At 35.5% G+C, this 17,226-nt stretch overlaps 1 protein-coding gene across 1 annotated transcript; it reads right to left on the reverse strand.

Annotated features, from left to right (window-relative positions):
- Positions 1 to 588: 588 nt before the first annotated feature.
- LOC18442528 (PLATZ transcription factor family protein) lies at positions 589 to 3,855 on the reverse strand. Its single transcript, XM_088855739.1, has 4 exons — positions 3,722 to 3,855; positions 3,385 to 3,630; positions 3,139 to 3,279; positions 589 to 2,006 (listed from the first exon to the last, which is right to left on the reverse strand). Exons 1-4 carry the CDS (start codon positions 3,722 to 3,724, stop codon positions 1,659 to 1,661), a joined length of 738 nt encoding a protein of 245 aa, XP_088711865.1. The 5' UTR covers positions 3,725 to 3,855; the 3' UTR covers positions 589 to 1,658.
- Positions 3,856 to 17,226: the final 13,371 nt, after the last annotated feature.

Consider the following 17,226-nt stretch of genomic DNA (forward strand, 5'->3'; position numbering starts at 1 on the left):
ATCTAATAGCCAGAAATGATCGTGACCGCCTTATAAAAAAGTTAAATAGTCCTATTAGGGCTGGCAACGAGCCGAGCCTAGTAAAACTAATAGAAAACAATGTAAAAAAAAAGAAAAGAAAAATAAGGGCCAGGTCATGTCTATGGTGGCCTGGCTAGGCCTAGTCCTCGGGCCATATTTTGTGGCCCAAGCTCTATTTTTTTGGTCCGGGCCGGGCCTGGCCACCTGGACCATTGCCACCCCTACCTATTGTATATATTTCCATTTAATATTACATGAACCAAGGTGTGTCAAAGACTCTTATGGTCCGGTCAAAGATAAGAAGGTTATTGTTAAATAAATAAATAAAATTGCTTTATCCAAGGTCTATCACGAGGGGGTGACAAAGATCTTACGTTATAATAATGTGGTTTATGGGGTGTTGGAGGTTAAAAGTATAAAAATTTGGAAGGAAGGTACACGAATGCTCCTGCCAAAAACCCACCTTTTGTCCTGCTCCAAATCATACCAATGTGCAAGATCTCAGATGCATAGACAAACTCACATTTGAAAAATTAAATTAAATGAAAGGAAAGAATTCCACTGCTTGGCAACATTTTATGGGCCGTTGGGAGTTGTATACAATAGTTAAAGAGTTGGGAAAGGAGGCCTAGCACGTGAAGGCGTTAAGATAAGGAACTCGAACTTAGAGAGAGAGAGAGAGAGAGAGAGAGATGAGAAGAGGGGTTAGTGTACCTACGTGATGTGTGTGTTTGAGAGAGATGGGAAGGGGGATCTTGTTAAAAAAAGAGAGAGATGGGAAGCGGTTTAGTGTACTGTGTACTAGAGAGCTACATATGTGTGTGTGTGAGAGAGAGAGAGAGCAACATGTGTGTGTGTGAGAGAGAGAGCAACATGTGCGTGTGTGTGAGAGAGAGCAATAAATGTGTATGTGAGAGAGAGAGAGAGGGAGAAGGAGAGAGAGAGGAAGGGGTGTTTTGTTGTGCCTACCTGAAGGTATCCTAGAGAGCTACATCTGTGTATGAGAGAGAGAGAGAGAGAGAGAGGAAGGGTGGTTTTATTGTGTCTATCTGAATGTATCCTAGAGATCAACATGTGTGTGTGTGAAGGAGAGAGAGAGAGGTGTTAACTTTTTGTTAGAGAGAGAGAGAGATCAAAATTGGGGGCGACTGTTACTGAGCTGGTTGTTGAAATGTTTGGTTAGATGTTGGTTTTCTTTTGTTTGTTCTTACTTCTGTAATTCGTTTTGTTTCTAGGTTAGGTTGTATTGTTTGACTGTTGGGAAATATATAAAACAAGTGCCTTTCATGAGAGAGAGAGAGAGAGAGAGAGAGAGAGAGAGAGAGAGAGAGAGAGAGAGAGAGAGAGAGAGAGAGAGAGAGAGAGAGAGAGAGAGAGAGAGAGAGAGAGAGAGATGGGAGGGGGTGGTTCTATTTTACCTACTTGAATGTATGCTAGAGAGCAATGTTCAAAAAGGAAAAAAAGGAAAAAATAATGTATGCTAAAGAGCAATGTTCAAAAAAGAAAAAAAAGGAAAAAAGAATGTATGCTAGAGAGGAATGTGTGTATTAAGGAGGACAAATACGTTTCCATGGAGCCTAGAAAGACTTGTTAGTGCAACTTGTGTGCGTGTTTGAGAGAGAGAGGGAGAGTGAGAGTTAACATAGGGGAGACCTATGTGGGATCCCCTTTCTTCTGCTCATGGTAACCACCATGTCCTCGTTCGCAACATTGGCCGATCTTGCGCACACATAGTAGCTTCCAGTTCTCTTCTTTCGAACTAAATCGGTGGTAGCAGTGCAAGCGAAGGCGAGGTTATTGTCGCAACCTGAAGAGCCCGAAGACAATCCCATGGCTTCATCACAGTCCATCACAGAATGTGGTGTCTCGCTCATCTCCTCTTCCATAGCATCATGAGGGACCAAGAAATCAGGGCTTAATTGCAACGTTTTGCAAGTCCTTAAGTAGGCTGTGAGGTCCTTGTTATGCTTCAATACAAAGTCCACCTGTTCGTGTTTCTCTAACCCTTAGCAACCAATTCTCAAATCTTAAGAGTTTAAGAAGCGTAAATCCTCTAGAATTAATCATATAATTCTCGAGTCTTAAGAGTTTAATAAGCATAAATCCTCTAGAATTCATCATATAATATACATAAATGCATTCTAGCATATATAAAAACATGCATGTACACATGTGAAGGCCCTTGTAAAGTCATAAACATTAGTTGGTTAGACAAATAATGCATGACCATACCATAACAATGCTTAAGTTATTTAAATGATTTAGATACATAGGCATCATCACCATCCTCATCCTCATCTGAGCTTTATCATCCCAACTATTTGTGGCCTGATATTTAGTTCCATAGGCATCAAAGCTCAAAAACCTTTTGGTTTAAATTTATTGTGTATTAGTGTTGGAATGGCCCATTCTAATGCACTAATTTGTCAAGAAAATTATTGAAAGTGCAAGATGTGATGTAGATTCAAAGAATAACCATGCTACAATACCTCAATTATGTGCTTGCTTAAAAAGAAAAAAGAAAAAAGAAAACAAAGAATCATGTTCATCTATATTCATATGTATCCACAATAGTTGCCACAATTGCCATGAAATTTTACTACATTCACGATATAAAAAGGTATACCTAGTTCTTTTCTTTTATTTTTTTCTCCACGAAATATATGTATGAGAATTTTATTGTTCCCCCGTCCCTATGTTTCTAAAGTTTCTTACGAGTTCTCAAAGGATTCGTTAGAACTCGATCCAAGAGGGATTCATACTAATTATTCCATTATTTTTCATATTATTCAGAAAATATTTTGGGAAGGACTAAAACTACGATTGAAGAGTCATCATCATCAAAGCCTTTTCCTGACTAATTGGGGTTGGCTACAAGAATCCTGATTCGTTAAGCCTTTTCCCGACTAATTGAGGTTGCCTACGCGAAGTCTGGTTCGCTATTATGCTCTATTAAGGGGTATCGCTCTATTAAAGGCGATACCCCCTCCGCTTCCTTCCCCCCCCCCCCCCATATTTTCTGACTACTATGATTGAAGAGTATGAAACACAAATTATCAACTCTCAAAATGTCAACTAACTGTGATATCAAAAGATGAAGAGAAACGGATGATTTACCTTGCAACCAAGAGAGCAATGAATGTATGGTTCTTGTAGGGTCCTATCACAGTTAGTGCAGACATTACCAGAACCCTTGAATTGCCGATTCCGAGGGCGTTTCTTGATGAACACCACTTTTGCACTGTTAATGGTATAGGCCTGTGATATCGAAAACACGAACAAGTACACAATTTAAGAAAGAATCACAAGAAGTTTGTGTAGTTTTGTGTTATGAGTAGAACTCTAAGAGAAAAAGAAAACAACCTGAACATTGGAGCAATCTATGAGCTTCTCCAAGTCTTCAAGCCTCACAACATCATGGTAAACATAGCGCCGGACCTGCACCAATCGGTGTGCTCGGTGCGCAGGCAAGCAGTGGGGGCAAATGCTGGTGCAGCAATCCAAGCAGAAAATGTTCTTCTCGTTCTTCTTTGCACTCTCATGAGCTGAGCAACCCACAAAGAATTTCTGAGAGTTCAGAGCCTCTAACCATGCAGGCTTCTGAATCCCCTGCAGAAAACCATTGCACCAGCCCTTTAAGCTAAAATTGTGTATGAAATTTAAGAAAAATCAAAATATTAATCTGGAGATAGAAACCCACCATAATTACATCGAGGTGAAGAGGTGAACCTCAAGAATTTTACCTCAAAACTCTCTCTCTCTCTCTCTCTCTCCTCTAACTCTCCTCTATGGTTTCTCTCTCTAAGTGTATCTGTGTTGGAGAAGAACACGGGCTTGGAAATGAAGAGGGAGAAAAATGAGTGGGGTTGAGGGGGAGTATATAAGGAGGAAGAGCAGAAAAAAAATGGGCGAATATTAATATTCGTTGGTGAAATAGAGTACATTTTCTTAAGCGTTTTAGGGTGAATAAAAAAAGGTGGGAGATATAAGGAGAACGTGGGCACTGTTTCCATGTCTCCTATTCCCACCGTTTCCTTGGCTCGAGAGGTTCAGCCCTAAACAAATCTGGCAAAGTGGTATTCAACCCAAGAAGTCGGATTCTTAATCCCCTTTTATGTCATGGGGTGGTCTCACCAAGGTATATCACAATCTCTCTCTCTCCCTCTCTCTCTCTCTCTCTCTCTCTCTCTCTCTCTCTCTCTCTCCACACAATCACACTACTAAGTTTACTATCTCTCTCCCCATGCACACTATCAAACTACTTATAGGGAAGTTTGCAGCAAGGGGACCCGGACCTGACTCGAGGCCGAGGTCTTGCTATGGGTCTAAAATTTGGACTTGACGGGTCGGATCTGGATCTAAATCTTAGACTTGAACACCGTTTAGGTCTGATAATTTTTTTCGGGTCTCAATGTACGAAGTATATTTAAATATAATTAAATTATATATATTTTAATTTTTAGATCGGTTCTGGGTCCGGGTTCAGGTCCTACACTATATTTTTGGGTTTAGGTCTGGGTCCGAGTCCGGTTCCGGTCGGGTCATTGCCACCCCTAAGTTTGCTCTCTCTCTTTCTCTTCACTCTCTCCACCCCACCCCACCACACCCCACCCCACCCCACCCCACCCCACCACACCACACACACATACAAAAACACTATTTCTGAGGGTAGGGCACTTCAGGAAGCAAGCTTTAACTACCAACGACTGAAAAGCAACTTGAACTTTGACCATGTTCCAAAAGGGGGACGGTTTTTGGTAATAGTAGGTGGCTGCATTGTTGTTATGTCCAGCAAAAGACACGGAATAAAGCCCGGACAAACGGGGTTCAGAACATCACCCCAATTATTCAACCACTAAGGTCATAACTAATCTCTAAAAAGCTTTAAATTAGAGTTTCTACAAGAGTTCCATTTCATTTCCTCGTAAAAGTTTTAAAGAGAGAGGGCTTCTAGTGAAGCGTATTTAAATATTTGGATATGAGAGAGATATTTTAGTGAGAAGCCAATGTAGCTCTTTATTTTATTTTTTTAAAGTAAATTATGTACGGACACAAAATAATTACCTAAAATACAAAATGGTCCGATTATAGGTGGAAATTATAATGAAAGATGGTCAACCCACATTTTTTTAATTTTTTCAAAATTGAGCAATCTGAGGTCCCCATCGTCGGATCGTTGTTTTACTCAAAAAATAAAAAATAAAGTGCGGTTAGAGGATGGGAACCTGGGACCGCTGTTTTTCTAAACAACTAAGAAAAAAAGAGCAGTACGAGGATGAGGATCTTGGGCCGCTTAGGAATTGAGACTTGCTCCATCCAGAGGGCAATGCGAGGATTCTACCCTGAGACTACCTAAGCACTACCCCTAAAGCTTGGGACACTGCCCTACTAATGGAAAAGCTAAAACAATAAAATGAAAATGCGGTCCGAAAATGGCATCCTCGAATCAACAGACAAAATAAAAAAAATACGAGTTGACCGAATTTATGTGAAATTGTAGCACAAAATTACCCTTATGGTATTTTATATAAAAATTTTTGAATCTGTACGTAAATACCTCTTATTTTATTTTATTTTATTTTAATTTAATGTGAGGCCAATATAGAGAAGTAGAGAAAAATGCAATGCTTGTTTATTTGGTTGGGTCTCAAAGACAACACGTAGGGTGGTGTAATATTGCAATAGAATGCAATGCTCTAGGAATCTAGGTACTCGTGCATTTGTCTTCATCACCCCTTTGTTATTTAGCTAGGAGTTAAAATCAAGGTGCACAACACCACCACCGGGGTGGAGATTTGTGCAAGACATGAACTTCAAGATGTGAGCTTTTGTGACATCCGTTTTAGTGCATTTAATGCATGTCAAAGCAACCCAAAGAAGGAAAAGACCTTAGGGATTGCGAATCACAGGTCTAGCTATTTATTTTGTCTTACATTTTTTCCTTACTGGAGAAAAAAGAAACGTAAGGGTTTGGGTACTTTCTTTTTAATATGAAAAAGTTCATATAAATCATCAATTTTCATACTGTAAAAGGAAGGTAAATTCTCAGCCTTAGTATCTAATTAAACATGTATATATATAAAATAAATTTAAATTTTAAAAACAGTGCATCTTGTAACACATTATCTAGACTGTCTATTTTGAAGATTTTCAAATGTTTATAAATGTGTTTAACTTCCACTATTTATGGGGCTTTAAATTTCATAGTTTTATTCATGTATAGGCCCTAAAATTTAGGTAAAATACGAAATGCTCCACTTATATGTGGAAATTACAAAGAAGGTTGGTCAACCCCTTTTTCTTATTTTTTTTAAAATTACCCATCAGTCAATCTGAATTTTTGTTTTTTAATTTTTTAGTTTTTTCATAAATAGGGCAGTGCCTTAAAGCTTGGGGCACTACCCTACTAATGGAAAAAACTAAAAAAAAAAAATTTAAAATTCGGGTTGACCGAGGGGCAATTTTGAAAAACATAAAAAAGTAGGTTGACCGATCTTCTTTGTAATTTCCACGTACAAGGGGGACATTTCGTATTTTACCTAAAATTTTAGGGTTCATACATAAACCACTCTATCAATTCAAAGCAAAAAAAAAAGAGTATAAATTCATAAACATTTGAAAATCTTGAAGTCCAGATAGATACACGATTTTTAGAACTTGAAACTTTTTTTTTTTAATTTATTCATTCATCTTGAGTTGAAGATGATCAGTTGGATGATTTTCCAGTATGGAAAACCTTTTTTAGAGGATTTTTGAAGTGCACCTTACTTTTATAATATATTATTGATGCATTGTACAAACTTTTTCCTTGATAATTCTAGGATTACATATAGTTATTTTATTATCAGATTTCATGCGCAATTATTCATCTTGTAACTATGTTATTTTTTATTATGAGCGTAAGTGTATGTGAGATCCTAGTATATTGATCTCAGTGACAAAGTAGAGCAAACCATGAGACAGATCAGCCTCAAGAAAGCATTCTGTTCAGCTAAGGTCCGATGATTCCATGTTGAAAGTTAAAGAGTAATGAGGATTTGGCTCATTTTATAATTCACGTGAGCTTCATTTATAGAAATACTGCATAGTTTATGCCCTAGGTCTATCATCTTATTTGACTATAAATGGTAGCTCACCTGTAGGCATGATGGTGTCAAGACATAGATTGATAAGTAAGACTTGTTTAGTAGCAAAAATATTTTTTATTCTGATCGATAAGAAACACTCCTTAGGCCACAAAGGACTGATGATTTAGATGGGGTTTGAGTTTGATTAGGCCATGTATAGGGGTTGAGGTTTCGTTTGAGACTTTTAATCCCACACAAAGCTTCACAAGTAAAGTCAGTCTAATGGTGATTGAGACCTCCTATTCATTCAATAAATGGAATAAACCCTAATCTCTCGCTGTGAAACCCAGACTCACGAGATGAAAAATGATCAAATTTTAGAAAGAAATTCAGTAGATCTCTTTCAGACATTTGTAATTTGTGGTCTAATCAGACAAACATGCTGCTTCCAACATAAGAATTGCTATATTATTAAGAATCTAGGAGAGATCCAAAGAGGTAAATATGAGTGTTATGGAGTTTCACTGAATCCGAATTCTGACATGGGCTTGATCGGCCAAAGTGTCGACTATTGCAATGCTACGTGTCAAGTTCGAATCCTACTGCTGAACTGACTAAAGAAAAAGGAGTTGTAAAATCGCACAAAAAACAATTTACAGCATAATACCTCTTTGAGGGCCTGTCTGGACAGGCTGCTGCTCATGGTTGGGGCCGTTAGGCTCCATTTCCTAACTGAAAAAAGGTAAATGCTTTGGCTCTAAGTTTGGTTTGCTTCAGCCAACTCCTGTTTAGGTCCTGCTTCCTGACCCCAATGATTCGAAAACCGCCCTAAAACACAGTAGATATTGATGATGTTAATCAAGATAAGCTCTTTGTGTGTTAGGTCATAATTAACTCTAAGACTAATAATAGACATTTCGTCCAAATGGAGCCTTAAAAGTATATTAAAAATGCTTGTCTCGTATTAAGACGAATTTTGGAATTATCTCATAACAAAAGTTACGCATGGAAACTAGGTTTATCATCACAATGTTTAAAAGAAGGGCGAACCGGACTACAACCTTCGGTTTTGGTAGAGAACGGGAGGGATTGGTCCGGTTCTGTCAAAATATCAGGAATGTTCTAACCATTTTAGGACATAACCAGAATTTTATTTTATTTTTTATACATTTTTATTAACGTTTTTTGTTCTCTAGTTTTTTTTTAATTTTTTATTGGCCGATTCACTGGCTGGATTTCAGATCTGTCAATTCGGACTGATTTTTCAGATAGACGATCCAGGTCACCGACCCACCAACCTTGGTTAATCACAATCAAATGCACAACTCAACGAGCATCCGCAATAACAACAAACAAGCATTGCCCAACTCAAATAACAGTGTGAGAGCTAAACCCAAATAACACCGTTATTTTCTTATACTGAAATGAGCAAGGGCCGTTACAGGTACTGTTAATCTCCTCAGGTGATTTTTAGTCTTTTTCAGTACGATCATGGATCTCTGCAAACAGAGAAATTAGGGAACAAAAAAAAACTGAAGAGAAGAGAGAGAGAGAGAGAGGGGCGTGGAGAAGCGTGCAGAGCGCACGTGAGTGCGCACGCACAACGAACTCTGTGGTCCGTCAGAAGTCCACGGGTGTATCGCAAGTGCCACGTCCCTTCCTCTGTCCATCCTCAGTCTGGTTTCCTCTCTTCTTCTTTTTGACCAGTCGAACTTCATTATTCAAACCTTGTATTTTAGAGAGAGAGAGAGAGAGACCCATGTCTTACTAGAGTTAGAAGGCAATGCAGTTCACATCTGTCTTATTTAACCCGACGAATTTATTTGGAGAAAAAGAGAGTGCACTCTGTAGGTCCCCACTGAGAGTCTTTTGACCTAAATAATTTCCGGGAGAGAGAAATTTAGCGAGAGAGAGATAAAGTAATGGAGCTCCCTCTCATGTTTGACCCAGAGAATTTGTGTGTATACAGCAGAGGAATATGGGCTGCCTGTTTCTCTCTCTGCAGTCACAATGCATTTGTATCCTCTCTCTCCTAGTGCATAATGCATTTGCTTATGGTGAGTGGGATTGTAAAAAAAAAGTTTATGTCCGTACCATATTATTTAAAGGAAAAGTATGTAATTAGATTAGGGCAAGCTTTCTATCTTTCTCTGCAGCATAAAACTTCATTCCTCCCCCTTATCCAACTGTTCTTTCCCTACAGCATAAAACTTCATTCCTCCCCCTTATCCAACTGTTCATTCTGAATGAAGGGTTAAGATTGCTTTGATCATAACGTGACGTTTTTATACTATTTTATTTTTAAATTTTTTTTTTATAAATTATTTTGATACCAAATTTTAGACGTCCATTCCTCTATTAAACTCGCACTAGTGAATAATCTAAAAAAAAATATTTTCAATAAAATAAAATGATCAAAATATCCCTAAAAGTTTTAAGAGGTATTTTGGTCATTATATTTTATCGAAAAATTATTTTGAATATTTTTTATAGGTGTGCTCCAATGAGAATATGGCATGTACCAAATTTCATATTCATACAATTTGTATAAAAAAAACTAAAAATAAAATACTTTGAGACGTCGGATCTAAGATCAAACTGTGAGTGGCTCTCTTGATCAAAATTGGACGGCTGGATGGTAGGAGGAGGATAGAACTTCTATGATGTAGGTGAAGCATAGAAACCTTTCCCATTAGATTACTTAGCTTTGGTACGAGATGATCACAATTAATTTTGACCATTAGATGTAAAATTGGGTGGCTATATTTATTCCATTGACTAAGCTCAAAGTTTATCAAGAAATTTTCTTGAACTTTGTGATACACCAAAGTTATCAGATTTTACATTTAGACGATGACAAATAAAGGTATGGTTTGTATAGAGCCTAGGCTCTAAACAATCAAATTAGAGCCTACCTTCAAATAGTGTCCAGAAATGTGGTTTCAATACTGAAAATCGTTCTGCTAGCCTTAAAATATAAGGTTATGTTAGAGTGCTCACACTATGGAGTAATTTATCATTGTACTCAAAAAATTTTGGATACTTCTATACATTTGTTTTGTACATGGAGCATTTTTTTAATAAGGTTATTTTTAGTCATTAAGATGGTGTGATGTCATCCACATGGGGTGTGATGTCATGAATACAGTGCATTAAATGCCACTAGTGTGCGCCATGTGGGTGATATGATACCCCATACTGATGACATCATACCCTCCTAATGACCAAAAATACCCTTGTCAAAAAAATGCTCAATATACAAAACACGAGTATAAAAGTGTCAATAATTGTTAAGTGCAATAATAAATTAATCCATAGTGTGAACACCTTAACATAACCCTACAATGTATTGTCATCTTTATTATAAAGTTTAAAGCTTCAAAAATAGTGTAGATTGACAGATCTATGAATACTTGAAAATCTTCAAAGTTGACAGTCGAAAAATGCATTACAAAAAACACTATCTCCAAAACTTGAAATCCATTTTTTTCCCATGTCCATACATCTTGATGTAGAGATGATCAATTTGAAGATATGTGAGCATTAAAACAATATTTTTTAATGAAATTTTTGTGGTAGGCTCCAATTTGATTGTTTAGAGCCTTGGCTCTATATAAACTTTTCGCTATGAATAATTATGACCTCTTTGTATTAAAGTTAAATGGTCTCATTGTATAAAATCCTTGATTTAGTTAAGATAATTATACAAAGTTTCAAAATTTATGAGGGGATCCGCTTGCTTTTTTTTTTTATCTTTTTATTTAGGGATTGTTTATAAAGAGACCATTTACCTTTTGTACAAGGAGGTCACAACTATTCCCCCACTCATAAGATGTTAAATTGAATACTTGGGGGTGAGTTACAAAATCCTTGAATTTTTTTTTTTTTTTTAGAACTTTGTGTGTAATCAATGACACTTTTACAACTACTCATTTTGAAATTTAAATGACAAGAATAACTGTGACCTTCTTATACAAAAGATAAATTATTTATTAGTAGACAATCCCTTTTATATTTATTCAAAAGATGCACCATAGTAACAAGCATGACTCTTTCTCTCTCTTGTCACATGGACCAAGCTTGAGTCTCTCTCTCAAACCAAGCTCGAGTATTCCTCTCTCTCTCTCTCATGGCATGGACTGAGCTCGAGTTCACCTCTCTTTTGAAATGGACCAACTCAGGTCTCTCTCTCATCATATTTATCATGGAAAGAGAGGGCTTACTAAAATAAATAATCACTAGGCTAATTTATTTCTCCTTTCTTGTCCTACTTAACTAGCCCTACTCTCTCTCTCTTTATCTCTAAGCATACTTGTCCTACTTAAGTAGCCCTATCTCTCTCTCTATCTCTAAGCATACTTATCCTACTTAAGTAGCCCTACGCTCTCTCTATCTCTAATCATACTTATCTCACTCTAGCTTACTTATCGGCAAGGAAGTACTAAATAGAAAAGCTTTGCAATGTGAGAATGAAAGAAGTACGAATACATAAAGAAAAAGTTTATATAAGGCGTTAACCTTATACTGTAGAGGTAAGATGCGCCTCAAATACCCATCGAAAAAAGGTTATTTTTTCATTAGAAATTTTTTCAATTGATCATCCTGACCTCGATATATAGGGACATGAAAGAAAAAATGAATTTCAAGTCCTAAAAATAGTGCATCTTTTAACACATTATCTAGATTGTCCATTTTCAAGATTTTTGAGGGCTCATAGATATATTTCAGAGCTTTCAATGTCATTATAGGTGAAAAATAAACTTTTAGGCTATGAAAAGAGTTTTACCACTATATATACATTATTTAATGAAATTTTGACGTGCACCTTACCGTAATTGTTTAAGGTTGACACCTTAAACAAACCTCACCCAATACATAAAGCTTTGAACTAGGAACTAGGTCGTGGGTATCAGTGATTGGGGGTGGAATGCCTCAACATGACGTCCCACCCTCCTCCATTCCCAATGTTAAATGTATGAAAAAAAGTTAAAGCTTCAAGCCAGTGATTTAAAAAACAGATTGGTGACCCCAATTGGGCATCCCAAAAACAAGTTTGGATTGGTGGATATGCCAAATTGGTTAGATTCGGCCTTACAAAAATTTAAAAACATATTAAAAATCATTATAAATGCTATTTTTTAGGATTCAAATAAGAAATGAAGGTATTATATATTTTTACTTTCATTATTTTGCATCAATATATGAATGTTGAGATGTTATTTCCATGTATAAACTACTCTTAACCATTACATTCATATCACACAAAAGGAGCATAGAATCATCATGGATGAGGTATGTAATCATACATGGATTACAATGAAGTATACAATTCTTAAAATACGACGTAAAATTAAAATAATTCATCATCTTAGTCACACTCTCTTCACTCATTGTATCTAAGAACAATAATCCATATTAGTGGTCAGCTGACCATGCCTAAATCCTTGGGTGGTAGTGATTTGTTGCACTCCTAGTCCAAAATCTCAAAACTTGTTGTAGAATGAAATAGTGACAAGAGAGATAAAGATCAACAAGACATGTACGTGGTTTGGCAATGATGGCTACCTCCACGGAGGGTAAACCAATATCTAATTCATAGGGATTATTCGGGTTTACCAGATATTTATAGAGTTATAACTCTTGCCTTTTAAGAAACAAATCCTCATTACAATTGTAATCCCACAAAATAGGAAACTCAATAAGGTCAATATAGGAAACTTAATATCTTGTAATATACAAGATATGAAACTCAATATTTGATTCCTATAACTGTCAGCACTTATCCATCCCTCATGCTCACATCCACTGTCATGCTCACCCCCACTCTCCTGCTGTTGGGATAGTTTGTGAATATCTTGGTTGAGATATGGTGCTTTCAAAATCACCATCTCTCTCATTTTCCCCCCATACCCCATTCCCACTCTCCCTCAATAGGTGCAACACCACCAACATATCCAACAAATTATGGATTTGTTGGTGGGATGCTTCTTCTTTCATGCTCTTCACTACCTCGCCGATAGCCTCAAGGAATGCTCTCTTACACAACTTTAGCTTCTCATCCTCCACTACCCATTGCTTTGTTGTATTTATGACAAATATTATATCTAAGTCGATCAGGCCATAGTCTTCAAGCTTCATTCTTACTTGTCACTCTTGGAGATTCAAGTGTAATAAATGTTGATAAGCTTATGAAGCCTCTCCAATGCGAGTTGATTCATCATAGGGGTATGCAACTACTTGAATGTACTCTAGTTTCACTCACATCCAGTAGTAGAACATGTCTGAGAGAGCACCTCGATTGTTATCATTCTCAAGTGAAGTGCATCACTATAATATATATCTCACCATTCAACTAAATTGAAATGCAAAAAACCTGGCAAAGGCAAAAAAGTTTCCTAAGATTAAAGATATGAATGAACAATGAATTAAGAGGTTAACTTTTATCCATCTCACTTCTAGAAATCTTGAGAAGTCTACTTCCAAAAGATCCTATCGCATCCCCATACATAAAAAAACTAAGAAAAACATTTCATTTTAATGTATTAGTTATTTCTCATAATTGTAATTAGTTAATGAAATTCTTATACCAAATGTTAACTCTTACCTCCTGCACTGCCGCTACCTAGTTTCGATGGATTCTCTCTAGCCTGGTAATAATATATCTAACCCTTTCCATAATCTTGTTAGGATGTTCGAGTATCAAATAGAAATATTTTGAGTTGAAGTAGAAACCTATATAAAAAATAGATGGAGAAAGGCCATTTAAATGCACATTAAAGAAATATTTAGAATTTAACATTCAAAGTATATAAATGAATCTTTACCTACATATTGAATCGGGTAGCCCAATTGTTTGTCTCACCTTTTTTTTATAATATCGACTACTTTAACAACAAAACTATACTTCCTCTTAATAGTTGTTTTGTCCCTCTCAATCCCTTTGTAAAGGAGGCTCAGGGTGGCTTTCTTATCAGCATCCACCATTTTTAACACTATGACCAAAAGGGCAGTGGCCTCTATGATATTAGAATGCTAAGACCAGAACCTCTCATTTGTGATTGTGCCCTCCATTTTAACCTGTCAAGGGAGTTTGAGAGGCAGTCTTTTGACAATTCTTTGCTGATGAACAACCTTTTCAATGCAGATTGAGATTTTTGAATGAAGTTCACAACTAAGTAATATGTCACAAAGCAAGAAATGGCGGACACAATTATCTCTTTATTCTCATATTGTTTTCTGAATAAAAATAGGATTTTAGAGTGATTATATATAAATTTTGTGATGGCCCTCGCCGGAGGTAGAGTCTCCTTCACAATTTGAATCTCACCACTCTAACATAAGATCAATGCAGTTGGCAGCACACGGGGTTCATACCAGGTGCTTCATTTTATTCATCAACTTGGACATCACAGAAACAGATCTAGCAAACATGAATTAGTTCCTACTGGCAAAAATCAAAATTATAGCTAAAAAGGGTTTGTATCAGCCAAATCTAGAATCAAGAAAACAAATGTATTTCATGACATTGAGTTTAGAAGAAAACAAATATTGAGTTTATGTATCGAAAGCATTCAAAACCTTCAAATTATTGGTTCATTGAGATAAAACTTCACCAAAAAATATAATTTGTGGCATTACAATCATCAAAATGCATCTCTAAGTACAAGAAAACTGAGAAAAAAAAATCTTACAGCATATATGTTTTTTGATATAATGTAACAAAACATACAACCAAATGCATGGATCACTAAAATAACACTAGAATGGTTGATAATAGTCAAGAACTCAAGATTAAACAAATTTTATGTATGCAAATCACAAAATATAGAATTTACTTCAAAATTTTCATTTGAAAGAATTAGAAATACATTTTAGGTACCAGTTCAGTTTTTCTAGTTTCAAAAGTATACATCACCTAATTCCCACGTGAAAATCAGACAACAAAAGATAAACTTAAAACTTAAGGAATTAACTATAAATATTATCTATCATAAATTGACAGTAAACAACAAATCAATGTTCAAACAAATAGATAAAGGGAAAAATATTGATTTTCAGTGAAAATCCGTATAACAACATATTTCCTTCGAAAAATAAATATATATTTTCTTCCAGAAAATTGGAAAATGAGAAATATAATTAGAGATAATTATAAGAGAAGGGAAAAAATATATAAGTTTAGATCAATAACTAAGTAATCAGTAAATTTAATCAAAGCTCCTCATATTAATTAGTAATTTAATAAAGGAACAAGTCTATATAAAGCCGAGGTTCTAAACAATCAAATTAGAGCCCTCTCTCAAAACTTTCACTAGAAGAAGTTGTTTGATACCCAAATATCCTCAAATCGATCATCTCGACATCAAGATGCATGGACAAGAGAAAAACAAATGGATTTCAAGTTTTGCAAATAGTGCATCTTGTAATGTATTTTAGGCCATTAATTTTCAAGATTTTCAAGTTTTCAAGGATATACTCGATCTACACTATTTTTTATGCTTTTAAATTTTATAATTAAAAATAAAAATATATTTTAAGGCCACCAAACAGATTTCCACTATTGAAACCACAATTCTCCTCACTATTTGAAGGTGGGCCGTTTTTTGATTGCTTAGAGCCTCCGCTCTATATGAACTGCACCCTTTAATAAAATTTTAAAAAAGAGAAAGTATGAGAAAGTATAGGCTGAAAACATGTGGTAATTCATTTAGATCCAGTATATTGGATTTATATTATCGTACGCAAATAGGTTGTTTACGGTTATTTTGAAATATATATGACAAAATTTCATTCCAAATAGGAGGAGAAGTCGATTGTTTGTCAGATTTTGATTTTCGGTGTTTCATGAACATTAGGCACGATGAAAAAAAATTGTAACAGAAAAAAAAAGGATTGAAAATAAAAAATTCTTTATTTGGATGAAAGCTCAGTCCTTGTAGATCGAAATCCCCAGTGCAATTGAAACCCCTACGGTGATTGTTTCAAGGTTTTCAAAACCGGTTCCTGAGACAGAGCACACTAATTTCATTGAAGATCAAGGATTTATTTCATTGCAGATCAAGGATTCTATGTTACAATTTATCAGAAATTGAAGACTACTGGAGCTGGTTCTATCATGATTGTTTTCAATTTTTTTTGAAGCAAATCGGTGCTGAAATGGTCACCAAATTCATGACGAAAAAACCAAAACCTGCTAGAAAACCCTAATTTGTTACCCGAAAAAATTTCAGAAAGAACAATGCACCGACTGTCATTTTATTTTGCAAAACCGCGGGTTTTTTCTGGACTTGGCCATTTTTCTTATATATACACAAAACCTGAACGGACCCGGTATTGTTTAAATCACTGCCTTAAACTAATATTTTTAGATGCAAATTAATCATATGGTGAAATCAGATAGGTGAGTGAGGCTATAAAATGAGAGTTGAGAGAGATAAGAGAGCATCTTTCCATTCAATAAAGTTTATTATAAAATATTGTTAATATTATGTATATTTCATTGAAAAGTTTCATTGTAACACAATGAACCAATATTTGAAAACCACGCAAGGATGATTTGTTTGATATCGATTTTTACATATACATTATTTTCATGTGGACTATGAGTCCATCTTTAAGATGGACGCTTTGTACCTCGGTCCCCGTTGCATGAAACAAATTTCCTTTTCATTTTGATTTTGATGAACAATTGTCCAAGAAATAAAATTTAAACATTTACCAAAAGAGCTATCTTTTTAATGCACTTAACATGGGCTATCTTTTTAATGCAATTAACATGGGCCATCATTTTAGGGAGGTTCTTAGATCTACACCTTAGAGGGAGCTTTTTCTTTACCAAATTTGGGGGGAGCTTTTTCTTTACCAAATTTGGAGCTTTTTCTATTCCAAACTTTGTAAAAGGTGTGGTTTGCTCTAAACAATCAAAATTAGGCGCACCTTTAAATAGCGTTGAAAGATGTTGTATCAATAATAGAAATCTTTGTGATGGCTTGAAATCTCTTATTATAAAATTTAAAACTTTAAAAGTAATGCAGATTGAGCAGATCTATGAATGCTTGAAAATAATGAAAATTGACGATTTGAAAATGTATTCCAAAGTACACTATTTTTAAAACTTGAAATCCATGTTTTCGTATGT

This window comes from Amborella trichopoda, chromosome 13 (genome assembly GCF_054954075.1).
Source record: "Amborella trichopoda isolate Santa Cruz 75 chromosome 13, AtrichopodaSantaCruz75HAP2 v2.0, whole genome shotgun sequence".
Lineage (NCBI taxonomy): Eukaryota > Viridiplantae > Streptophyta > Magnoliopsida > Amborellales > Amborellaceae > Amborella > Amborella trichopoda.

Coding starts and splice junctions, on each gene's coding strand:
- LOC18442528 (XM_088855739.1), bottom strand. Junction 3,280..3,384: donor TAGATTGCTCCAATGTTCAG/GTTGTTTTCTTT, acceptor TCGATATCACAG/GCCTATACCATTAACAGTGC. Junction 2,007..3,138: donor ATTGCTCTCTTGGTTGCAAG/GTAAATCATCCG, acceptor AAACACGAACAG/GTGGACTTTGTATTGAAGCA.